Consider the following 27,179-nt stretch of genomic DNA (forward strand, 5'->3'; position numbering starts at 1 on the left):
CTTTCCCTTCAATTCAGTTCAATACATATTATGTTTGAAGAAAGAATTTTTTTTCAATTCAATTCATCACAATTCATTAAGCATCTGCTATGTGTGAGACCCTGTGTTAAGCATCAGGAATGTAAACTGAACTTGAGGAGCTGTTATTCTATAAATGGTAATGGGAGGTGGGATTCAATAGGTAGAAAAGCAATATATAAGGAAAGGCTAGCAGGCCAGTTTACTAGAAATGGAGGCAAAAACAAAGGAAAGGTACTAGCTTCAAGGGGGGTTATTAGGAAACCTCTAATACAGAAGATGGGATTCTAACTGGGACTTGAAGGAAGCCAGGAGGTAGAGATGAAGAGGGAAAATTATGAATGAGGGATAACCAGTGGAAATTCCAAGAAGAGGGAGATGGAGTGTCTTGAGGAACAGCAAGGAGGCCCCTTGTCACTGGATTTCAGAATACATGGGAGTGAGTAAAAGTACAGAAAGATGAGAAAGATAGGAGGAAGTTAGGTTATGAAGGGCTTTGTACAACAAACACAGGATTTCATTTATACTGGAGAATGTAAGGAGCCATTGCACTTTATTGAAAAGGGAGTGACATAGTTAGAACTAATGTTTGGGAAGATCAATTTGATAGCTGAAGAAAATGGATTGAAGTGGAAAGACTTGAGGTTCAGAGTCCAATCAGAAGACTATTACAATAGTCTAGGTGTGAGATGATAAGGGCCTGTAGCAGGGTGGTAGCCGTGTCAGAAGAAAGAAGGTTGAGAGATGTTATGAAGGTAATATGAGAGATGTTATGAAGGTAAAATTATGAAGACATGGTAACAGAGTGGATATGCTATGTGAGAGTGAGGAGATAAAATGATACCTGGGTTGCAAGCTCAGGTGAGTGGGAAGATGGTGGTATCCTCCATAGTAATAGGGAATTTAGAGAGAGGAGAGTGTTTGGGGATGTGGGTGGTGAAAATACTGAGTTCAGCTTTATATATGATAAGTTTATGATGTCTTTGGAACATGCTTTAAATTTTCAATGCACAGTTGGAGACATAAGTCAAGAGGGCAGTTGGGATTGTTAAGTAGATATGAAATAACTCCAAAGATATAATAATTGAATCCATGGAATATCGTAAGATCACCAAGCAAAATAGTATAGGGAGAGAATAGTAAAGGACCCAAGAAAAAGCCATGGGAGGCATTAATTGTTAGTAGGCATGATCTGGAAGATGATCCAGCAAAGGAGACTTAGACGTAGTGATCCAAGGTAGGTGGAGAACCAGGATAGAGTAGTATCACAAAAACCTAAAAAGGAGAGAGTATCAAGGAGAGGATGATTAGCAGTGTCAAAGATTGCAGAAAGGTCAAAAGATCTCTTTGAGAAAGCCAATTACAGAGGGAAGGCGGCAGGATATTTTTCTAGGCTTTCAATAGTACTCAATATCACATCCCACCCCTCATCTCCTAAAGCCTTGGAGACAAAATCTACCAAAATGAATCCTGTAGCACTAGCATGACAACTCTTTGAACTTTCAGTGACAGGCTGGAGAACTGAGGAACAGAAAGAGCAGGACAGGACACATATGTGTGTATAGGGGGGGAGGATTTTGTGGGGGGGTAGGGGTGTGTGTGTGTGTGTGTGTGTGTGTGTGTGTGTGTGTGTGTGTGGCACAGTGGGTGTTTGGGTGAGTGGGGATGAGGGGAAGTCCTGGCACTCCACCAAGCCTGAGAGAAAGTAGTCAGCATCTAGTTGAAACAGTTCTGTCAACCCAAAAGTCACTTGGGGTAGAGACCTAAACTGGTGAAGTATGCATGGGGAGGAGGCTAAGATTCTTTGAGATTCAGCCCCAAACAGAAGGCAAAAATCAGAAGGGAAGGAGTTAGAAAGTCAAAAAGTGAACAATAGGGAAAAGTAAAGAGGGAAAAAAGACTGAAGTTAAAAAATGATCTCAGGAAGAAGAAAACTCAAAGACCTTGAATATGAGCATATAAGAAAATATTAAATGGCAAGAAAGAAATGGAAATTACTTCAGCAAAGTTATGGCCTGTACAACAAAAGTAATATGAAGAATGGAAAAGTTGAAACTTACAATGTCAAATTACGTCAAAGAAACATGAGAGAAAACAACAATTGGGAATGCAAATGCGTGGAAATAAAGGGCAATGTAGAAGAAGAGAAGAAAAACAATAACATTAAAAGGAAACATGCTCACTATGTAAGCAAAAATGTCTTAAGATGCATTGAAGCAATCTAGGTCTCCCAGAAGAATATGATAGGACAAAAAATCATTATAATACAGGAGAATTGGCCAGAGCTTCTGAACAACAACAACAAAACATGAAATATCAGTTGAAAGAATTAATAGATCACCTGCAGGAAATAAAAGGCTGAAAACTCCAAGATACAGAATGGCTAAATTTAATAATTCACCTAAGACACAAGTTCTGAAAGAAATCAGGAAAAAAGTCCTTCAAATTAAAAGGAAAAGAAAATTCAAATAATACAAGACTACTCTGGACCTACTAGAAAATGTCACTGTCTCTTCCATCTTCAAAAAAACCTTACTGAATCTGTCTACTCCCACTAGATATTAACAGCCTTCTCAAGAAGTTTAGCCACAAAGAGAAGGAGAGATATGAGATAATAGCTATCAGGGGTGGGCAGATTAAGTAAGGTTTTTTTGGAAGATGGAACAGACAGTGACACATTTTGGGGCACTAGAGAAACAGCCAGTATAGAGGGAGGGATTGAATGTAAGTGAGAGAATAATAGAGGGGACAATCTTCTGAAGAAAACAGGATAGAATAGGATCACTTGGGCATGTAGAGGCATTTGCCTTGGCAAAGAGAAGAACCACCTCTTGTTGTGAGACAAAGGTGAATGATAATGACAATAATCATGATCATGATGATGATAGTTAACAATTTTATATAGCACATATTATGTGCCAGGCACTGTGCTAAATACTTTATAATTGTCTCATTTGATCCTCATAATAATGCTAGGAAGTAGGTGCTATTATTATCCCCATTTTATAGATGACAAAACTGAGGCAGACAGAAATTAAGTCACTTGCTGAGGATCACACTGTTAGTGTCTAAGGCTAGATTTGAACTCAGGTTTTCTAGACTCCAGGCCCAGTGATGTATCTACTGTGTCACCTACTTGCACCTCTATGAGATGGAGGCAGAAAATATTTGAGTAATAGGAGATAAGAAGGAAGGAAGAAAAGAGAGCTCTTGGTGAATAGCTTTAATTTTTCCAGTGAAGTACGAGATAAGGTTCTCAGCCAAGAAGGTGGAGGAAAGTGGGCCATGGGGAGTTTGAAAAGGGGTGAGAAATATAAGAATTGATGTAAAGTGAAATGAGCAGAACCAGGAAAACAAGTGTATAGAGTAATAGCAATATTGTATGATGATCAAATGTGAATGACTTAGCTATTCTCAGCAATACAATGATCCAAGACAATTCCAATTGACTCATGATAAAAAAATGTTATCCATCTCCAGAGAAAACTGATGGAGTCTGAATGCAAATCAAAACATACCTTTTTACTTTAAAAAATTAATTTAACTAAATTTTTATTTTATTTTAAATTAACTAAATTAATTTAACTAAAATAATTTAACCAAAAAATTAATTAGGCAAGGCACTGCCTTGTCACAGTGAGTGTCCTGTTGAGTTTAGTCAATCTAAATTTGCAGTGGACTTGATCAGCAAAATTCTTTTCTCAGGCTTCAATAAGCAGTCAGAATAGGGCAAAAATAGTGGTGTGAATAATCCAATGTTGAGACTTGATAGGACAATATCAGCAATAGGATAGGAGAAGAGGATAGTGTAGAGATGAACTGGTTTATCAAAGGGTTAAGTAGGGGCTTAATTATTTCATGGATTGAAATATTTATTACTGGATGAAAGTGACTTGTAGAAAGTGATATTTTTTAAAAATATTATGATAGTAGTCTGCCAAATAGATTTTTTTTTAAAGTAGAGTATCAAGGGAAAGGAAATGAGTTAGAAAACTGCTGCCATCATCTGAATGAAGTAATATACCTTGATCGAACAAGGAGAAGGATTAAATGAGATCTCTAATTTCATTGCACAGGGAGGAAACTTTCTTTATTACTCAGATTAAACCACTGCTGTCATTGCACAGTCTTGGATAGTTCCCTGGGGGACTGAGAGGTTAAGTGACTTGCTAGAATATATAAGAAGAAAGACTTTAACCCAGATCCTCCTGGCTCCAAGGCTAGATCTCTGTCCACTATACCATATGTTTCTTGACTTTTTTATAATCAAAATGAAAATCAAAAAGAAAATATTTATTGAATAAATATTTTTGAAGGAAGAAAAATTATGTCATGACAGACTAGATATTAGGAAAAAGGAAAGAAAAAGACCAGCATGGATTCTAAGATTATTATTCTTATTCACCAAAGGGAAAAGGGAAATAATGAAACTTCTATTTATCTAGTAATTTAATGTATATAAAATATTTTCCTTACATCAACTCCATGAAATAGCTAGTACATATATGATTAGCCCATTTTACAAATTAGGAATCTGAGGCTCCAGGTGGTTAATAATCAGAACTAAAATATAAATCCAGGTCTCCTGATTCAGGGTCCAACATATTTTCTGCTCTATTATTCTGTCTCCATTGATCTCTAGGCATTATATCGTTATATTCAATGTAGCCATCAATTCAAATCCACAAGCATTTATTACATGGTTACTATGTGTCAGGTATTGTGTTAGGTTCTAAAAATACAAATACAAGCAGAAAGATAGGCCTGGCTCTCAAAATGTTTATCTTCTTTTTTTCCCCAATTATATTTTAAAAATTTTCACCTTTTTTTCAAAATTTTGAGTCCTAAATTATATCCTTCTCTCTCTCCCTGAGATGGTAAGTGATTTGATATAGGTTATATGTGTGTGATAACGTAAAACATTTACATGTTAGTCCTTTTGTGCAAGAGGGCTAGAACCCAAAAAAAGGCTAAGAGAGGAAGAGAGGAAAAAGGGAAGGAAGGAAGGAAGGAAGGAAGGAAGGAAGGAAGGAAGGAAGGAAGGAAGGAAGGAAGGAAGGAAGGAAGGAAGGAAGGAAGAAAGAAAGGTGAAAAACAGCATGCTTCAGTCTCTATTCTGAATATATCAGTTCTTTCTCTGGAGGCAGATAGCATGCTTCATCATGAGTCCTTTGGGATTGTCTTGGAGCAGTGTACTTCTGAGAATAGCTAAGTCATTCATAATTCTTTATTATATGATATTGCTTTTACTCTGTACAATGTTGTCTTGGTTCTGCTTACTTCGCTTTATGATGCTTACCTTCTAATGGGAAAAGACACCACATAAAAGGGAACAGAAAAGACAGGGAGCAGGAGCATAGTAGAGAAAGTCTGAGAGTCAGGAGTAGAGCCTGGAGATGAAGGCAAGACTGGCTTGGGCTTTTGCCTTTAAAATGTTTGTTCTGGGAGGAACTAGTAAAACAAAAGAAGGTGCCCCAGGAACAGAGAGTACTTCTAGTGTGAGAAGACATAAAGAAGTACTTCCACGCAAAAACATGAGTCAGGCCCATCAGTTGCTGTTGCACTTCCAACTGTGGTGGGATAGGGAGACCTAGCCTCAAAAAAATAAAAAATAAAAAATAAATTTAAAAAAAAAGGATTATCTCTAGGCATGGATCCCCAGTAATCCCAACTTGTCCAATATATTTAGGATGGTGAAGGGCCTTGGGTCCTTTTCATATGAAAAGCAATTGAAAAAATCGGGAACCTCCATCCAGGAGAAGAGATAGAGACTAGACCTATAATTTCATTGGTATAAGGAACTTCTGGCTGAGAAAACTACCAATTCAGGTGAGCATGTTTGCTGCAACTTATAATCTTAGAGAGTTGCCTGAAAGTTAAGTGATTTGCCCTAGGTCACACAACTAGTATATGTCAGAGGTAGGACTTGAACCCAGGTATTCCTGGATTAGAGGCCAACTCTTTGCCTACTACACTAGGGCACCAAATAAATTATAAAATTATGTAGCAATGAAGAGTGACACAGCTTGATGCTCTCTAAACATATAATCATAGTTGCCAGTGGTTTGATCACTTTTTATCATGAGGCAACAAAAACCAAGGATGCTTATAAACAGAATTATTCTGATGGTATATTTTAAAATTCAAGTCAAGATCATTAATATGTCAGCACCAACATTTGAACAAAGGTCTATTGCTTCTGAGCCCTGCTTCTTCCACTTTAGCATGCTCTGAGAAGATGGGAAAAATAGGACAATGACCCCCACCCACCAACTGAAAGCTCAATAAATATAAATTAGTTGCAGAGTTGCAGGTGAACAGCTTACTACAAAGTCAATTTTAATTTATGAGATGAAATTGGTTATTTCCATACCCTACCTCCTAAAGTGCCTTGCTTCCCAGTCTGACTCAAGGAGTTAGTCCAACCCTGATAAACACCTGCTCTTTGGGGAATCCAAACTTTATGTTCATTGAAATGCCTCACTTCTAAAAGCTAGCACTGCTTGCCTTTGAAAGTATTATTTTCCACCACTACTCTTCCCTCCCCAGGCATCTCACCTTCCCTCACCCCTGCAAAGCAGGAAATGAACAACTGTGATGTGTGATTCAAAGACTTTTGGAGTTTTGTAATATTTCTTGGAGAGAATTTTGTGATGAGACATCAAAAATCAGAATTTATTAAAAAGTCCATTTCCTAAGTTGCCCTAAGCAACTTACGGACAATGATTGTGCCTAGTGATTTCTTTACCATGGATGTCAGTGTTAACTGATGAAAGGGACCAATGAAGTCCCTCGTGTACATTTGAGTCAAAAATTCTGGTTCTCCATTAGTGCTATCTGACACATAGGTCTTTTATTGTTCTCTCTAAAGTTATCATCAAACTTGAGATTCTAACACACCGTGTTTAATTTTTTTTCCCATTTCAAAATAAAGACTGAGAAGGAGGTCACTAACTACCACCCACAATGGAGCACTGAAAGTAGTTCCCCATGTACCAAAGCAAGCCAGCAGGAGAGGAACAAGATCCTTGGCTCACCATGTATCCTGGGATACTTAAGACAAGCAGAAAGAAATGCAGACACCAGTGGAGCATGTTTCCACATATTGACCACATACAAACTTATCTGCTCAAGAACAAAGATACACTCCGTGCTAAGAGTCTACTTATGCCAGCTTCTTCGTTCAAGTACAATTTGTCCTAGAGAAAATATTATCCCTGTAATTCTACCAGAGTCACTGAATTTTTAAGCTCACTCCATGCCCAAAGAGCAGGTTGCAAAACCTGGACCACCTGCCTTTTCAGAATATTTTTGTATTCCTTTCCTATGTCAGGGTAAATAACTTCTCAATTTGCACCATTGTTTTCTTGTTCCCCACCTCAGATGTGTACAGACCAGCACTGCCTAGTCGGCCCCATTAGATGTCAATTTAACCTCCACTGACATGAAAGTGTAGCTGATTTGTTGAAACAGAATGTATATTTCACATACTATGTCCAAGTAAGCCACAACAATCCCCACAAGAGAGCTGCATAACTTCAAGCATTAATAATTGTGTCCTCTGAGGAAAGGAATTTACTTTTTGAACTTGAATTATTTATGTTCTCAGTTGCTACCCCCACATTTTGGCATTTTGTTGGAAAAGTTATTTGTTGATACTACACTGTCCAAAATGTAGAGTTCAGCAGTTTCTGGAGTCATGTCTACTAGTCATCATTCAAAGATGAAATCAAATGGTATTTTAACTCCTTACAAAACAAAATGAACTTTTTACCAAGGCATATTTCATCTGATATAAATGTGTTTATATAACAGTAATCCTTATGAAAACCACATTGATTCTATTGTCAAGAACTGTACATGTTTGGATCTCTCTTTTTCTCCTCTTGCCTTATTTTTGTGATTAGTATTATTCTCTCCCTCTCTCTTTCTTTTAGTTGCATAGTTTATAACTGACGTTCTCTGTTTGCTGTGCACTTTTAAGTTAGCAAAGCAAACAGAAAGTTCCAGGAACAGCTACTTTCATCATTGTTCACCTCAGGCCAAGCCCAGGGAACATTCTACTCAAAAAAAAAAAAGAGTCAGCCACTCCTTCCCCTGGGAAACAAAAAAGGAAGGGTATGAAAAGTGCGGGAACTTTATTCTGCTGAGATAACAAATACCAGTGAATCACTGGTATGAAGCTAGTTTTCTCTTACCTCTCCCCCATTCTTCCCTATAAAATGAGGAAGTCATAATGGCTTCACTAGTCCAAATCCACAGGAACAAAGGTAGATGTTATGCCCATACAAAACACATCCAAAAACAATAATGGGGAGGCAAACAACTAGTGGGGAGTAGGAGGACTGCGGTGGCAAAGTGTGGGAAAGAAATTAATTAATGGCATATCTGGGCCCTAGATATATTTTGGATAGCTCCAGTAAGCCGTAATATCTACAGAAAAGTGACTGAAAGGGTTAAGGCAAATGATATATCTTATATAAAAAGAAATGATTATTGATTATTGTCTCCTTGTAGAATATGGTTTTGAAGCTAGAAGTGATCTTAGATGCTATCACATCCAACCCCCTTGCTTTACAGATGAAAGAACTGAAGGCCATAGATTTTAAGTTATTTTTCCAGATTCGCTCAGGGAATAAGTCAGAACTTTAACAAAGATTCTTTTCACTCCACATCCAGTAATGTTGAATTTTAACATATCCTGAGTACAGATATGTGTCAGAATCAGAATAAAGTATGATCAGTGGCATATTGTATGTGTATGTGTGTGAGTTTGTGTGTGTGTGTGTGTGTGTGTGTGTGAAAGGAAGAGAAACAGAGACACAAAGACAGAGATGGATAGAAACAGAGACAGAGAAGAGAGAGATAGCACGCAAGCACCTGGGAAAAGAAGGATAGATCTCAATGGGACTTTAAAGATCAGACTAGGTTTGTCATTTTATATATGAGAAAGATGCTGCCCAGAGAGTTTGAAGTTTTGCACTTGTACAGGTTCACACAACTAGGAAGGGGTAGATCTAGGCTTTGCATCTGAAAAAAGAAAAAAGCAGAGGGTAGTCTGTGGCATGAGAAGCGAAGGGAGATGTCAACTGTGATCACCAAAGATGCTACCTATATACAAAACCCACCCAATGGACATAACATATAAGAAGACTATCAGCAAGATCTCAGTGAGAAACTCTTTTAATGAATTTTCTGTGGGCTTTATATGTTTGTGTTTTACTTTAGGCCCTGCGCTATTTTCAGAGCCCAGTTTCCAAATCATCTAAGTGCATCTCCGAGAGCCAACAGAGTGTGCTATGCCAAGATTATATGCACACCTGTAGAATACAAGTAGAATCCATTCATAAATTACTAATGACATGAAAGCTTGCTCCTGATGAACAGATTCTCCTCCTGCTATTCTACGATGAAAATAATTTATCACCAATTCATGTTTTCCAATTGAGGTTGTAGCTTCAAAGTTCTTCAAATTAGTATCTTTTTTATGTTAGTTAAACAAGTCTTAAAACATGTCTGTTTACTTTCTGAGACCACACTGTAGATTGGGTGCCGTAAGCACCCTGGGGTATACGAAGTTAATTAGTAAGTTAACAGGCAATTAAAATAAATTAGGAATGACTTCTCTTCAAAGTGGTTTAGCAATATAAATGGCTCTTTTCCCATTCGTCTGACCTGGTCAGATCTGTAATATAGTTTTTCCTTTCAGCATATTGATGTCATTATCTACATTTATACACATATAAGTGTATATGCACATATATATGGTTTATACTTATGCATGTGAATGCATGTGTGTGTATATGTGTGTATATACACATATATACATACATATAGATCCATGCATATACACACACATATATAAAAAGGCAACATTTAAAACTCCACTAACTATTGATTCAAAAGTATAGATGACAAAACAAACTTCCCACCTTTTAACTGAGAGGTGGGAGATAATGGTTGTTCAAGCATGAGTCATTTCTAGGTTGGTTTTACAATTATTCTTCTTCCTTTTCCTTTCCCATTCTTGTTCTTCTCAATGTACTCAACAGTCATGAATTCAAAAGTTAAATGATGGTTATGTCATACCTCTTCTCAGAGAGATGATACATTAGAGCTATAGAATCAAATAAAATAGCTGTGTTGTTAAAAAAAATTCACAAAACTTAAAAATGAAAATATTTTATCAGCTATAGGATGAAGAAAACAAACCTTTTGCTCACGCTAAAGCTAGGACTATAATTCACAATTACCACACCTTTTTTTAAATTAATTTTTGTTTTTAATGCAAAAAAATTGTATTGCTTTTCTCTAACAAAGTGTAATGCTATTAAACTTGAAAGAAGAAAACAAAAGTGTGCACGGCCAGCATCTATGTAATGGGAAAGTCTGACTACAGATCTCACTAAGAGTTTGTATCCCTCCCATTACCCAAAAAAGAGTGGTTACCACTGATTTATGGGAATATAAATTCCATTTTAATCACTGATTTAGAAAATTATTAGGTTTCTGAAACATATATGTATATATATGTGTGCATGTGTATGTGTACACATAAATTATACATGCATGTATGTATACAAAAATCAGAAAAGTACTTCATATTTTTTCTATTTCACAGAAATCCATTTGAATCTTCAACAATAACATTCTTTCAAGATCTGCCACTTTGAAAAAATATTCAAGTGAATAAAGCTATCCATTTAGTGTGTGGGAGAAGGTGTGGTGGAAAAATATACATATTAAAAAGATTCAGCTAGATTTCAATCAAAAGTTGGGAAGCTGTAAACTTAACTGAAGGAGAATTAGCAGAACTCAAGAATGCAGTTTCTGTAAAGGAACCCACTGACTGAAAGACCACATTGATTATTCTGAAATTTGCTCTTAAAAGTTCAGTTCAGTGTCTCATCTCTGTAACTTGCATATTTGTACCTAGAATAAGACTGGTGATAATCTGAATATATTTGTGTGATATCTAAATACCAAGAAAAAACAAATTGCAAACCAAAGGGGAAGGAAGGAAAGGAAGGGAGGGAGGAATGGAGGGAAAGATGGAGGAAGGGAAGAAAGGAGGAAAGGGAGGGAAAGATGAAGAAAAGAGAGGAGAGGATTGATTCAATTCAATTCATTTAACATTTAGTAAGCCTCTACTACAAGTCAGATATCATATTGGCTTCTGGGATATAAAGACAAAAACAAAAACAGTCCTTGCCATCAAGAAGCTTACACCCTATTGCGGGAAGACATATGCACACAAAATTAAGTACCAAACACATACATGCATGCATACATACACATACGAAGTAAATACACAAATATATAAAATAATTAGGGAGGACCACTAACACCAAGGGAAGTCAGGCACCTCCTTTAGAAAGTGGTAACTAATCTGAGCATAAGAGGTAGGGTAGAAAAGACAAAGCTTTTCATGCCTTCTCTCTCTCTCAAGAGAGAGCTTTTTGTCACAGAGACTGAAGATGGAGTTTTGAATTCAGGGGATAGCAAATAAGTTGGTTTGGCTAGAACAGAAAGAATGTGAGGGGAATAATATAAGGTAGTCTGGATGGGTAGGTTAGAGTCAGATTGTGAAAGGAAAGGAAAGGCCAAACAGGGGGTTGCATTTCACCCTAGAAGCAATAGGAGATCATTAAAGTTTATTAAGCAGGGAAACTTCGTGGTCAGAACTGTGCTTTTATGAATATTAATTTGGCAGATACACAGAGGATGGATTAGACAAGAGAGAGACAGGAGTCAGGAAAACTAATTAGAACACTATTGTGGTAGTCCAGATAACTTGAACTGGGGCGGGGATGGAGGAGAGGAGTCTTTAGAGAAAGGAAACTTATCTGGGAGGTGTTGTAGAAGTAGATAAAATTGATAAAACCTGGCAATTGATTGGATATATGAAGAGTGAAGAGTCAAGGATGAGTTTCAAACTGAGTAACTAGAAGGATGGTGGTACCCTCAACAGTGTTAGAGAAAATAGAAAAATAAGTTTATTTAGAGTTTTTAACCTGAGGTATACAAACTTGTTTTTAAAAAATATGTTGATAACTGTATTTCAATAAAATTGCTATTCCTTGTTTTCCTATATATTTTATCATAGGCATATAAAATATCATTCTGAGAAGAGATCCATATGCTTCAGTAGACTGCCCAAGGGATCTATGACCCAAAAAGTTTAATAAGGAGAATGACAATAACAACAATACCTAGCATTCATATGACATTTCAAACTTTGTAAAGAACTTCACAAAAGTAGGTAATATTATTTCCCCAAATTTTAGAATAAGGAAATTAAACTAAACATAGTTTAAGCTACTACTTTTTTTTCTTTTGCCTCAAAAATTGACATTTATTCAAAGTAAAAAAAAAAGAAAAAAGAAAAAAATGACAAAGGTGTCCGTCCCTTGTTCCCCCCTCCCCCCATCCCAGAGAGCAAGGCCCTGGGTTAAATCAGGTGGGGAAGCCCCTCAGATGAGGTCAGCCACATTGAGAGGCATCTCCTCAATGGAGGTGTTATAGAAGGTCTCAATGTCTCGAAGAATCCTTTTGTCTTCCTCTGTCACCATGTTGATAGCCACGCCTTTACAGCCAAAGTGCCCACCACCGCCAATTCTGTGAAGATAATTTTCCCGGTTGGTGGGAAGGTCATAATTAATAACCAAAGACACTTGCTGAACATCAATGCCTCTAGCCAATAGGTCAGTGGTAATAAGCGCCCTACTGGAACCTGAACGAAACTCCCTCATGATTATATTCCGTTCTTTTTGGTCCATGTCTCCATGCATTGCAGAGACAGTAAAGTCACGGGCATGCATTTTCTCAGTGAGCCAATCCACCTTTTGGCGGATATTGATGACGATAACAGCTTGGGTAATAGCGTTTCATACAGATCACACAAGGTATCTAGCTTCCACTCCTCTCGTTCCACATTTATGTAAAACTGACGAATGCCTTCTAATGTCAACTCCTGCTTCTTGACTAGAATCCTGATAGGATCCCTCATAAACTTCTTGGTCACTTCCAGCACATCTGAGGGCATGGTGGCTGACAGGAGTAGTAGTCTCAGTTATCTGAGACCATTTTTTATGCGAAGTCTTCCTGACTCCAATTCTAAGAATCTATCCACTATGCTACTTAGCTGCCTGGTTACAGAGAAAGATAATGTTCAGTTATACTTGTTGAGCTTGAAATGCCTATGGACACCCAGGTGGACATGTCCATTATACAGTTAATGATGTAGTTATTGAAGCTTAAGGTCTAGGTGTGTAAAATTGGGAGTCCAATGCATAGAAATAATAATTGAAATCATATGAGCTGAGGACATAATCAAGAGAAAGAGCACAGAGATAGAAAAGGTCCCAGAACAGAGTCCTGGGGTTTACCCACTTATAGCAGATGGGTGGTACAAGGATAATGATACAGCAATTCAATTTATAAGAATGATTTAGACAATTTAGAGGAGAACCAAAAGAATATACAAGAGGAAGGTGTGGTCAATTGTGTCAAATACTACAGAGAAGTCAAAAGACAAGGACTAAGAAAAGGCCATTTGCTTTAACAATTAAGATATCATTGGAAAGCTTGGAGAACAGATTTTCAATTGGCATAAAAATTTAGGGGAGAAAAATCAGTTTTCACCAAAGTTCCACAAAAATTGATGTTTAATTTCTTATAAAATAAATAAGTTATTTAATTATTAATGAATTAAACTGCAGAAAAGATGAAAGAATCCTCCTCCAGTTTCAATTCTAACCATTCCACCACCAGCTTTGGAATTTTGAAAAAATATGGCAATTACTTTATGAACAAACCAAGGCATACTTAGTACATCATGTAGTAGGTAAAATACAACATCTAGAATGGGCATGACCTAATTTCACATACTGCCTCTGACACTTACTAGCTGTGTCATTATAAGCAAAGTCTCTTAACCTTTCTGAATTTGTTTCCTGATCCATAAAATGTGAAGGTTGGACCTTTAAGATCCCTTCCAGCTCTGGGTCTGTGATCCCAAGACCTCAAAGTCATAATATGCCACCCCTGTGGAGTATGGGATCCAAATAGAAACCCAAATATAAAAGATCTCAATTTTCTTGTAAGAACCAAAATAAATTTCTCTTTATGATCTCCTGAAGTAGGGAACAACCAGGGAAAGGCCCTACACTAAAAACTCCATTCTGTCATAGAAAGCTTAGACTTATTCCAAATCAGACCCAGATTCCAAGGACTCTAGAAATATGGAGTAATCACTGGGTTTGGGGTCAAAGGGGTGGATACATGAGTCATTATTGGTAAGGGCATCCTCTTTATAATCCCCACTCCATGTGGCATTTAGATCTTTGATCATAAATAATACTATTTTCACCTAAACTTACATGGTTGAAGAATGACATCCACTTAAAAAATTCTCAATCTGTTCCTTTTTAAATAAAGTTTTAGAATATCTTCTTTAATCTCCTTCTTAGCGATTTTTTTTTTTATCTAGCAAATTCCCTTAATATTGGGACACAAAAGAATAAGATTTTGATACAGGACAACAAAAGCAAAGAATGTTTGTTCATAATCCAAACAAAAGTGCCAATAATACCTAACACACTAAAAAATATCTATGATTTTTTAAAAAAAGGGTGATCACCTTTGGAAAGCTTTCTATGTTCCCATTTCTGGGTCCCTTGATACATTCTTTCTGCCTCATTATAAATAGCAAAAACATCAGCCAACTTGTATATAAGCAGACTGTAACTTTAAGTACTTTCTCCAATTATTATTATTATTATTATTTTTACTTTTGACTTGATGAAGGAAATGAGGCCCCTTTCCAATTGGATAGTTTACTTTTCCCCCACCCCAGCTGTAGAGGAGGGAGGGAGGGAATAATAGCCAGCAGGGTCTCATTTGTCTCTTTTTGTGGGCATCACGCCAGAAAGTCAGCATGTCTCAGAGTTAAAAAGAGCTAAGTGTGTTATAAAGCATGTTTCCACATTCTTGCCCTTTTGGGGTTGAAAGGAGGGTAGATTGTCTGTCTCAGCAGAGCCCAAAGATAGTTACATAAAGAAAGAATGAAGTCTAAAATATTCTCACTGTACAGAAGAATATCTTAGCCACAAGACTGATTCATCCATAATAGAAGAGACAAGATTTAATTCTGAACTACACCTAAAAATGTTGGGGAAAGAAGAGCAAGTTTTTCCTATTGGTGCACATTTCTTGGAAATATGAGGGAATCAAGTAGGACTTTTCAGGTTTAAATACACTCACTAGTAAACTCTAGGCAATGTCTACCTTTTGCTAGTTTCCAAAATGGACTTTTTAATTCACATAGCAGCCCACTGGTCCTGATAATAGGGTCAGTAGACTGCATCATCCAGTTAAACAGAATCCCATTTTCACTGTTTTGTTCTCCCAGCAGGCAAATTGCAAAGAAAAAAAAAGGTACAAGAAAGTGAAATGGACATGTTGACTTGAAATTCGCCACTTTCTCTTTCAAAGCCAGGCCTGCCCTGCACTCGACCCCTCTTCAAGGAATCTGTTTTCTGCTATGCTCTACACCTACCTCATTCTCAGTCATTTCAGCCTTTGTAGGATAAATGTCTTTATCTTGCCATTACAAAAAAAACCTGTTTAAAATAATACTGCTAAACTGAAAAAGCAAGGAAATGGAATTAAGATTACTCAGTCTTTATATTTTTTCTTATCACCATACCAGACTATCTTGAAACATTTCACAGGTTATGCAAAATATTATGCAGAAAAGAATTTATTGAAATCAACTATTGTGGTCTTTATTTTCTTTTCTTTTTTTTTTAGGCAATTGGGGTTAAGTGACTTGCCCAAGGTCACATAGCTAGTAAGTGTCAAGTGTGGTCTGAGGCCAGATTTGAAGTCAGGTCCTCCTGACTTCAGGGCCGGTGCTGTATCCACTGTGCCACCTAGCTGCCCCTGACGATTTGTGGATGTTTACAACTCATCTTTTTTTTTTTTGGCTAGGCAATAGGGTTAAGTGACTTGCCCAGGGTCACACAGCTAGTAAGTGTTATGTGTCTGAGGCTGGATTTGAACTCAGGTCCTCCTGAATCCAGGGCTTGTACTGTATCCACTGCGCCACCTAGCTGCCCCCTATTGTGGTCTTTAGACATGGAAGTCAAAAAAAATTATAGTCAGAGATTAAAATTATAATAATTAATTATAATTTTCTCTATCTTTGATAACTTAAAGCTTGCATTTATCATTAATCAAACAATTTTAGAGTGCCCCATTGGTCATCTATTCTAAACTACAACAGAAAGAAATCTTTACTATTAGGTGACCTGATGGCCCAACTTCTGTTTGAAGTCTGCCAAAATGGAGCTAAATCTACCACCTCTCAAGATAACACATTCCACTTTTGGACAGCTCTGAGTGTTGTTGTCTTTTCCTAATGCCAAACCTAAATCTGCCTCTTTGTAACAGCCTCCCATTCCTCCCAGTTTTGACTTCTTAGGCCAAATAGAATAAGATCAGTAATTAGTTATTCTATGTGACAGCCTTTCAAATATTGAAAATAGCAATTATTTCTCCTCTGAGTTTCCTTTTCAAAAGAAACACAATCCATTCCTTCAACCAAACCTCAAATGGTGTGGAATTAAGGCCCTCTACCCTCCTAGTTGCCTTTTTCTGAATCCTTCCATTTTTAGTAACCTCTTTCCTCATCCTTTTACCATACTTAATACATCTCCAATACTGCTTACTTCCTACCCTCCCACTATCCCCTTAACTTGGTTTATCATTGCTAAGAACTCTCTTTGCCAGTTGTTTTCTCACTATTACACGCGTCCTATGTTCTCTAGTCTTGTTCTACTATGGGTGTAAAATTAGTGTGGCCATTTTCTCACCAGCTATTTAAACTATAAACATAGAGCAGGCCTGATGGGTGGTGCTCACTACCAACTGTGTGGTGCCCAGCTTCAATTGGACAAAACTCAAATAATGAATTTGTGCATCACAAAAGAGCTTGATTCATCAAGATATGGTCATTTAACCAGAGAATCTCTTAGCTTCATGATGTGTTGATCAGGCAGGAAAATAATTGGCCATGTAGAGACTAAGAAATGATGTTGTGAGCTACATTATTATCCACACACAATGTCAAGATATAGAGATAAATAGATAGAAAAATATACAGATATGTGGAGGGAGAAAGAGAGAGAGAGAGAGAAAGAAGAGAGAAGAGAGAGAGAGAGAGAGAGAGAGAGAGAGAGAGAGAGAGAGACTGAGAGAGACAGATGAATGATTTCCCCATTGAGGAATTAAGAGAAGATATAAGAATCACACATGATGAGAGGATGGGAGTGGGTTGCTATTTGCATTGATGGAGGAAATACATCAGCAAAATCACAATTTCATTTAAAAATGCTCTAAAATTATTTTTCCCTTGCCTATCTCACATAAAAAAAATTTTCTACCTCTCCTATTTACTTATCATATAATATTACATAGTATAACTTAACTATCTCTCTGTATCTTATTCTCCTCTAGATTATAAACTGCATGAAGGCAGGGACCTATTTTTTTCTAAATTGTTTATTTTCCCTTACATCTCCTACATAGCTTTACACTACAGTTATTCAGTATGTTTTTTTTTAATTTTAGAAGCAAAAGACAATAAATCACTTAGAGGAAAACAATATACAAGAAACTTAAATGTCTTGGATCTGAATTGGCTTACTCTTTTACACAAAATCAATGGATGAGTTGAGTCTCCTCAACCAATCCAAATACACATCCTTTGTGGAATCATTTTACTTCATTCAATAGCTTTTGGAGACTTCTAAATTGATCAAGGATTTTTCACATTTAGACTAAGGTCTATGATTGATTGATTCAACAGGAATTTCTAGACCTGCACACCTATTGTTGATTATTGTTCTTGTTTGAAAAGAGTATCAGGGACAGGGACTTTTCAATAACTTTAAATGGGATAGGTCAATTGATCTAGTGACCCTCATTCTTACATTTTGAGGAGGAAACTGAGAAGCAGCATGGTACTGTGGAAAGAGACAAGTCTCAGCCTATCTGGGCCTCAGTTTCTTTATCTGTAAAAAGAGAGGGTTGAACTAGATGGCACTGATGTCCCTTGACTGGAATGTACTGTACATGAATGGTAGTAATGTGGAGTTAAGTCTGGAAAAGTAAGCTGCAGCCAGATTATGAAAGGATTTATATGCTTATTCCTTCTTCTAATCTTATTTCCTCAATTTGGACTTTGTGTTAGGTTGAGATTCTGAAAAAATAAAATAAAATAAAATAAAAATAAATAAAAGTTGAACCTCTGCATAATTCTGGACAGAATGTTGAGACCTATTTTGTTCCTGATCTTTATAATCTGTGGTTTTGCTGTTGTGTTCTCTGCCTATTAGGTGCTTTGTTCTTCATGGATTTTGTGGGCAACTCAGGCCAGGAAGCTGCAAACTATCACTGGGTCTTAAGTGATCTGGTTTAGAGCATGGTCTGACTGCTGTCATTCTGACCTGTACTTTGTGGGCTTTGTCTACTGGTCTGGGTGCGGGCAATTGTCTTAACATAGTTTGAGTGAGTTTCAGGATTCCAGGGTTTAATACAAGATGGGGCTGGAGAGCAAGACAGAACATGGCCCAAGAAAGGAGTCAGTAGATAGAAAGTAAAGAAGCCAGTTTTATTGAGAGGAGATACAATATGGGGGCAGTCAAGGAGAATGGAAACAGGTCAACTGCCCTATGGTCTCAAGTAGAATAGGGTGCCAAAATTTTATGATGTTCTTACCTGGGTAGAGCAGGACCAGATCCTAGAGGAAAGGGCTAGGAGCCTGGATCTATTATGCTGTTCATGGTTCCTGCACTGATGCTGATTTATGCTGTGAGGTGGGTGGGAAGAATACCCGAGGAATTGATGACTAGTTGATATTCAGACTCCGTAACATTAGGAAAGAGAACTTTCAATTTTTACTCTAGGCTTGTTTTTGTCTGGGTAACTCAGAGGATTTGGGCTTTCGAGCTTCTTCATTTAACAGGGCTGGAAGACTACTGAAGTCCTTACAGAAATACTACTATAGGCTTGACCCTGGTTGAAGTTCTAGTATACAATTGCTGGCCCCAGACTCGGTGTGATAGCTAGGGTGCCTCAAAGGTTCATATCTGTAGGTACATTCCTGCTCTTTAGCCTGAAGTCCACAGGCCCAGTCTTTGTTACTCAGCTATAGAGCCCAGCCCAGGTCTGTGGGGTAAATCTTTGATGCTGTTCCAAAATCGGAGCAACAGTGATACAGATCCACTCCTGGTTGTAGCCTCTAACCTATTTACTTACCTGTGGGCTAACTTGGGAATCTTGGGCTAGAAAAATGCCGCTGTTGTTTCTCTTCGGTTTTCCCATGCACTATGCTATCTGGCTCTAACTCAGTCTTTGTTGAAGTAGTTGGGGGAAAAAAAAAGCTGATGTACTGCTTTCTCCTACTGTGCCTTCTTTGCCAATGTCATCAGATTGATAAAGACTTTAATTGAAAAGAACTGAGGAGTTGTATTTTATTCTAGAGGCAATAGGGAGCTGAGGAAGATTTTTGAGCAACACAATAACACGGCCAATCTTGTGCTTTAGAAATATTATTTTGTGGCTGTGTAGAACAAGCAATCTTCTTAATACTAATTACAATTAATTAGCATAACAAACTGTATTTGGCTATTACTAATTTTATGATGGTTTATATTTAATGAGTATAGTAGGGATATGGTCTAGATTTGTAATTTCATTGATATTGGAAATTACTGTTACCTTCTCTGCAATTTACATGGCCTTTTTGTTTGGTTGAGTTCATTTTGTTTTTTAAGATTAAGTTGACCTGTGTTACCCCAGGTGAAAGTGCAGAGACTGCTTATGAGACCAGCCCAGCTACTGATCAGAGCTTTGAACTTTGTTTCCAACCTGGGCTAGTTCAGGGCCTCCTTAGACAACCTACCCCCTCACCCTCACCCTCACCCTCACCTTTCTGTTGCTGTTCCTAGGAGTTCACTATATAAATATAAGACATTATAGAAATCCAATCAACTTTGGTACTACCGCAGCTCAAAACTCCTGGAATTCAAGAGATCCACAAGCCTCATCCTCCCCAGTAAAAGGGATAGGAAGTATGCACAATTTTTAGAGTCTTACAAAGCATTTTAGTGCCAAGGTGTCCAACGCATGGGCCTGCAACACTACTGTGTATAACCTGAGACAGATTAAAATATAATTGGGAAATCTTTAACAAAATAAATAAAAATACAATAAAACATAGTTAATGGTAGTTTGTCATGTTCTAAGTCAACATGCAGCCCACAGGGATCCTTATGTAAACTTTCTATTGAGTTTGATGTCATTATCCTAGAGCACCAAGATTAAAGGACTTGCCTTGAATCATTTGGCTTCAAAATCAGCTCTTTATCCACTATCCCTCTGACTCACACAATGGATATAGTACATAGTGCATGTTGTGAAATTTTAATTTAATTAATATAATGAGAGTATTGATTGCAAGAGATTAGAAATAGAGGATTCTTGGGGGGGGGAAAAACTTTCTGCATCTTATTGTCCACAATGCTAGAATGTAAAACAATGTATTACTTAATGAGCTTTGGAATAAGACTCTTTAAATTATAGTTTCCATTGTCAAGTCTAGAAAAGTTGACTGTTACTCTTTCCACCTCTTACACTTTTATATTATTTAACCACCAATGGCTTAATGATTAGGGCACTTTTCTTTCTATTGGGAGTGAAAGCTGAATGGTGAGGCTCCTGTCTCAGACAGGTATTCTGAATATCCAGTAATTAATATTTCCAAAGTGCTTTGAAGTTAAAAAAGCACTGTACTAAACATGCTGTGACATTAGAGATGTGAATTGAAGCACACAAATTGGCAGTCAATGAAACAGTTCGTGTTGCCATAGGAATGTTAACTCATCCCCATGGCACACAAAGTAATGTATATTAAAATGTTTTTTAATGTGCAAAGTATTAAAAAAATACAGAGTCGGCCTGGTTCTCAATCTCTTTCTGTAACCTATTGTTTCTTTAGTAGAGCTTCATTCTTGATGCTTATATTCCCCTTTGGAGGAGAGTCACAAGGTATGCTCAGGGAGGATTTTACAATTACTGTGAACTACTAGATTCTGCTGATAGTTGCATATATATTATATCATGTAGTTTGGCGGCAGTTGAATATGGATTATTTCTATACTCTATATTTATGAAGGACAGTTTTCTAAAGACCTCAAAATGGCTTATAACTACTCTCTGGTTAGGCCTAAAACCATTTCTGAAAGGTAAACAGCATTATTATCACAGTTTGGTACATTATGGGAGAAAGGGGAAAACAAAGACACTAGACACCGGGAGTTGAATATGGAATGGTAATCTGCCCCTAGTACAAGAAGTATTAGCAAAAATGTATTTAAATAAAATCCAATCCTTGAATATTTCACATAAGTGAAAAAAAGTGAGGCAGCTAAGTGGCACAGTAGATAGAGATCTGGGCCTCCAGTCAAGGAAACAGAGTTCAAATCCAGTCTCCGATGCTTTCTAATTTTTGACCTTGGGTCAGTCACTTAACCTGTGTTTGACTCAGTTTCTTCATCTATAAAATGGATAATAATCGCATCTACCTCACAAGGTTGTCGTGACAATGAAAAAAGAGATAAAGTGCTTTGCAACATTTAAATCACTATTTAATTCTAATTGTTTTATTTTGTTTGTTGGGTGGGGCTGTTTTATTTTTTGTTATGTAAGCCTAGCTATTTAAGTGGTGTGTTGTTGTTGTTTTTTTTAAATTTTGTTATATACCCCAAGCTATTTAAGTGGTTTTTTTTAACTGCCAGTGGGTCAAACAGCATTCATTACACAGTTGCTATGGATAAGGCATTATATTTAGTATTGAACATACAAATAAAGGCAAAAAATAATCCCTGCCCTTAAGGAGTACACAGTCAAAGAGAAAAGACAACATGCAAACAGCAATGTACAAACTGGGTAAAATGGAGATAATCTCAGAAGGAAAGCTTTAAGACTGATGAGGAGCACTGGGAAAGGACAAGATTTGTAATTTTATTTATGTTTGGGAACTTTCATGAAGGATACTCCTTCTACCTAACATGGCAGATCAGTAACTGTTCCACAATTTGCTATAACATCATAGTTACCTGGGACATTAAGAAGTTAAGTTACTTGCTCAGGATCATATAGCCAGTATATGTCAAATGCAGAACCTAAATAGTAATAATAATTGCTGACATTCACATAGTGTTTGCTATGGTCAGGCACTGTGCTAAGAACTTTACAACTATTATCCCATTTGTTGCTCACAACGACTCTGGGAGGTAGGTGTTATTATTATCCCCATTTTACAGTTGAGGAAACTGAGGCAGATAAAGATTAGGTGAATTTCTCAGAGTTATACAGCTAGTAAGTATCTAAGGCTAGATTTACACTCAGGTGTGTCCTAATTCCAGGCCTGGAATTCTATGCACTCTAGCTACTGTGCCACCTAACAGCCCCTAAATGAAAGCCCAGATCTTTCTGACACTGAGGACAGCTGTCTGTCTACTACTTTATGTTTAGTCTCTATTCACAGATATCACAGATGTAGTACCTTTTATTCATTTTCAGTACATCAAAATGCTAGGCTAAGTTGCTAATCATTTAGTACTCCTATTTATAAACATTTAAAAAAATAAATTTTTTCAAATGGTAATTCCTTTAGTTTCAACAATGCAAACAACCTATTCCATCCCCCACCCCTATTACTGCCATTTTTCCCTCCTAATGGGTAAAATAATATTTTTTTTAAATTGTGTGGCTTATTTGTTGATTTGTGTTGTGTTGTGTTCTGTTTTTGACTGGGTCAATGGTTTCATTGGCACAAGGAGTTCTCAGTGAGGAACTTCCTCTACCAATGCGGAACAGCACTTTCTCTGAAATTAGCTAAATCTATGTTACTATAAAATCAAGAAATTTTCAATTTGGCTACAAAAATTCAATATATTAAAAAAGAATTTATTAACTTTTTCCCCCTACGATTTAATTCACCAAATCACTATCCAGTAAAGCTGGGTCTCAACTAGTGTGAATAATGAATCCTGTGAAGTGAAGATACTATTAGAATTTACACTGCATATTGAGCTAGAAGCAATTAGAGCAGCTAGGTATACAGCAGATAGAGTGGATAGAGGAAGACTCATCTTTGTGAACTGAAATCTGGACTCAGATATTGACTAGCTATGTGACCCTGGGCATGCCACTTAACCCTGTTTGCTTCAGTTTCTTCATCAGTAAAATGAATTGGCAAAGGAAATGGCAAAACACTCCAGTATCTGTGCCAAGAAAAACCCAAATGGGGCCACAAAGAGACGGACACAACTGAAATAGACTGAACGAACAATAATAAAGAAGCAATTACATTAGTTTACGTAATTAGAACTCCAATAGTGCAAGTTCAAATACATAACCACTTCATAGGTATCATTCACACTAAACAAGATCCTAGCTTTAAATTTAATTACTTGATACTACTCAAAACCTTATTATCTATTAGAAGACCACTTGAATGCCTCATTGTGGTATGAAGGTCATCTTGTGTCCCTAAAGGCTACACCAGTGCAATACAAGCTCTTCAGTGGTCCTACTAAGCTTGCAAAAGTTTTCAGTTATGGGTCTGGTGGTGGACTGAATCTGTTGTACTAGAGATTAGCTTAATTAACTTCTAAGAGGCTCATTAAGAGGACTAGTCATAAAATCCCAGAATCATGGATTTATAGCTAGAAGGGACAGCAACTCTAAATCAACTAAACTCAGAGACTTCTCAAGGTAGAAGCAAAAGTTACTTTTGATTACAATCTTGCAAGAAGGGGCGTCTACTCCCCCAGTACACTTCCAGGAGGAGAGAGGGGAGGCACAAAAAGCAAAATGAGATTATATACCCTAATGCAAACAAACCTCCTCTCACCACTATCCCTTACTCCCATTGGTTGGGAGGCGGGTGTACATTCTAGCCGTGAAAAATTCAAAGACAAAGAACAAGGAAACAGGGCATAACCAATCCAAACATACATGTCCTTATTTAGCAAACCTAATGCTGATGTACTAGTGGTATGGCAATCAGGAGGAGGTTTAGGGCCGAATTCCTATAGGTTTAGGTAATTTCTAGGAAACCTAAACTTACTGCAATTTCCCCTCCCTAACCCCCTTCTCCTTATCCCAGAAACAAGAAAAGACTGGAAGCTTTTCAAAGGGCAAGCAGTTCGGGTTGGGGGCAGGGCTATTCTTTCTGCTAAGCATTTAAAAAAAAAAAACAGGGTCTGAGCAGGGGGAGGGTTTTGAAAGCAACATTCAAGAAACATCAATAAGAGGGGCAGCTACATGGTACAGTGGATAGAGCACTGGCTCTGAAATCAGGAGGACCTGAGTTCAAATCTGACCTCAGACCAAACATTTGACACTTACTAGCTGTGTGACCATGGGCAAGTCACTTAACCCCAACTGCCTAAATATATATATATATTAACAAGAACTATTGATCCCCTGAGGAGGCTTCACTTTTGAGAGATCATCTCTTACAATGGCATAGTTCAACACTCCTGTTTTGTAGATGAGATAGTGATACTCAGAGCATCCAAATAACTTATCCACTTGAACTCAAGTCACTTGAGTCTGACAGCTGGCATAGTGGATATTGTAAGTCAGAAAGTCCTGATTTTAAACCTGGCCTTAGAAATTCATTACCAATAAGACGCTAGGCAAGTTACTTAACCTCTATCTGCCTCAGTTTCCTTAATTATAAAATAGGAATAATAACAGCATATACTTCTCAAGCTTGTTGTGAGGTCAAATGAGATAATAGTTGTTAACCACTTGGTACAATAATAGGTTTTTATACTAAGCATTAGTGAAAACAGTTTAGCCTAATTAGGAAAAAAGAAAGTTTTGAAAATCCTAGGTTTTAATTATTTTTCTTTTATTTGTTATTTTTGTTGGTACTGTTTAACAGTCTTTTACAGAACATTCTGTCCCACACAGATCACTTTTAAAGGGGGATGAAAGAATTTCAAGGTACCTGAAGTTGTTGGGTGTCTTCAGTTATGACATCAAGGCATACACAACAAAAAGAAAAAAATTAACTTATTTTTTAAATTTCCAAATTGTTACATCTTTTAAAATACTCAGTGATTCACTCGCATGAAAGTCATTATTCAAATTTTCTCTACTCAATAAAAAGAGAGCATTAAAAATTTTGGGGCCTGACAAGTTATCCAGATCATGCAGGAAAATCAGTATTAAAATTGACAACTCAGTCTGAGCTAAAGTCTGGGACCACTTTTGTTCTTAGATAATACCACATTGCTAATCCCAGAGTATGGGGTTGTCCACAATCTTATCTGACCTACATACCTAGCCTTACTTTAGATATTCCCTTTCACTTTATTTTCTAGTCAATCTGCACCTCTGGATCTCCCTGATCTCACCCTGCCCTCTCCAATATCCATGAATTTGTGTACACATGCCTTGGAATGAATGCCTTCCACATCTCCATCAATTGAAATCTTTCTCTTCCTCCAAGAGCTGATTCAAGGGCCAAAGATTCCTTGAAGGTTTTCCTAATTTTCTACTGCAGCATTGAAGATCTCTTCCTCCACAAACTTTCTTCTCTTTTTGATCTCTCCTATGCTCTTATATTCTAACTAGTATTATAGTTAATTGTGTATATGTTTTATCTTTTTGGCTAGATTGTAAGCTCCTTAAACAGGAGAACTATGTCACTTTTCTTGCTTTTTTACTGCCAGTGCCTAGAACATTACAAGCCCTTAATGCTGAAGTACTGAATCACTAATGATCAGTATAGTACAGGATAGCAGAAGGAGAGAATGAGAGCTATAGCCCATTCTACACTAGGTCATCCTCCATGAATTGAAGCTTTCATTGCCAGCTTTCAGACGTTAACGTACATGCCATTACTCATGAGCACCGTCAGTATTTTAACACATTAGTTCTTCTCTAAGGTTTAAATTTCATAAGATGATTACAGGGGATGGAAGCTTCTTCACAAGCCAGATTGCTGCTTTCATCCCAGTCATTTTATAATAAGCCATAATAATGAGTTCATACTGAAGACTCTTAAGAAGAACATAGCAGCTGCTTTTTAAATCTTGATAGCTCAATTCACTTCTTTTTTCAAAACCAGCTTATTAGAGACAGTGGCATTAGGTTTTCTTTCAAACATTTCGAAAAGAATATTTCATAGATTTGGAAGGATAAAACAACACCCAAGCTTCATACCAAACTCTGGCTTAACATTTCAACATAAATGGATTTTAGGGGGAGAAAGGGATCCATCTGTAATTCTGATTCATCTATCATTAATTCATCCAAATGTTATTATATGTGACACATTTGTTTTTCATGGAAGCTCCTGTGGTCTCCTATGTTTCTTGTAACCAGATTGGTTCCCTTTAAATTATCCCAAGCCTAATTCAATGTTCAAAATTCAAAATCCTAACATGGCATGATGTTCAGTCAGTTGATTATCTAACAAGAGAGCTGGGTCAGATGCTAAGAAGTTTCTTATTTGGATGGTTCTAACATAATGACTATAGTAAAACTTTCCTAGGAAGCTCTCTTTTCTTTATACATGTCACACAGGGGCTTTCAACCTGAGGTTCACAAACTCTTTTTTTTAAAAATATTTTGGTAACTATATTTCAATGTAATTGATTTCCTTTGAAATATTATATTTTTAATTTTATACACTTAAAAAAAGGGTTCACAGGCTTTGTTGTTTGTCCTTCATTCTTGAAGAGGAGGGTGATGCCATGACTTGCAAATGAATTGGATTTGAGTGAGGGAGGACTTTGCAAAGTAACTATCCTCACTTTTTCCTCCAGAGCCATCTGGGTCCAGTGGCAAGATATAAATCAGGACAATTGGAGACAGCTCCCTCACAGGCTTTAATGGAATTCCAAAGGGGTTTATGACATAAAAAGGCGATTAAGAAACTTTGATATAGATAGAACCACACTGGTAGATGACAGATAGATATAGATAGAGATACAGATAGAGATATATACATATACAGACATAGATACATATATACATATGCAGATAGAGATATAGGCATGCTTAAGTTA

General features: G+C 37.0%; 1 protein-coding gene across 1 annotated transcript; it reads right to left on the minus strand.

The window, feature by feature from the left end:
* Nucleotides 1-12,440: 12,440 nt before the first annotated feature.
* On the minus strand, nt 12,441-15,582 carry LOC110217516 (eukaryotic initiation factor 4A-I-like). The gene is given in 3 exon segments (XM_020999930.2): nt 12,441-12,901; nt 12,904-13,085; nt 15,578-15,582. Coding segments are annotated over 3 exon segments (597 nt in total). The 3' UTR covers nt 12,441-12,491.
* Nucleotides 15,583-27,179: the final 11,597 nt, after the last annotated feature.

This window comes from Phascolarctos cinereus, unplaced genomic scaffold, assembly GCF_003287225.1.
Source record: "Phascolarctos cinereus isolate Bilbo 61053 unplaced genomic scaffold, phaCin_HiC Scaffold_726;HRSCAF=1367, whole genome shotgun sequence".
Taxonomy (NCBI): Eukaryota; Metazoa; Chordata; class Mammalia; order Diprotodontia; family Phascolarctidae; genus Phascolarctos; species Phascolarctos cinereus.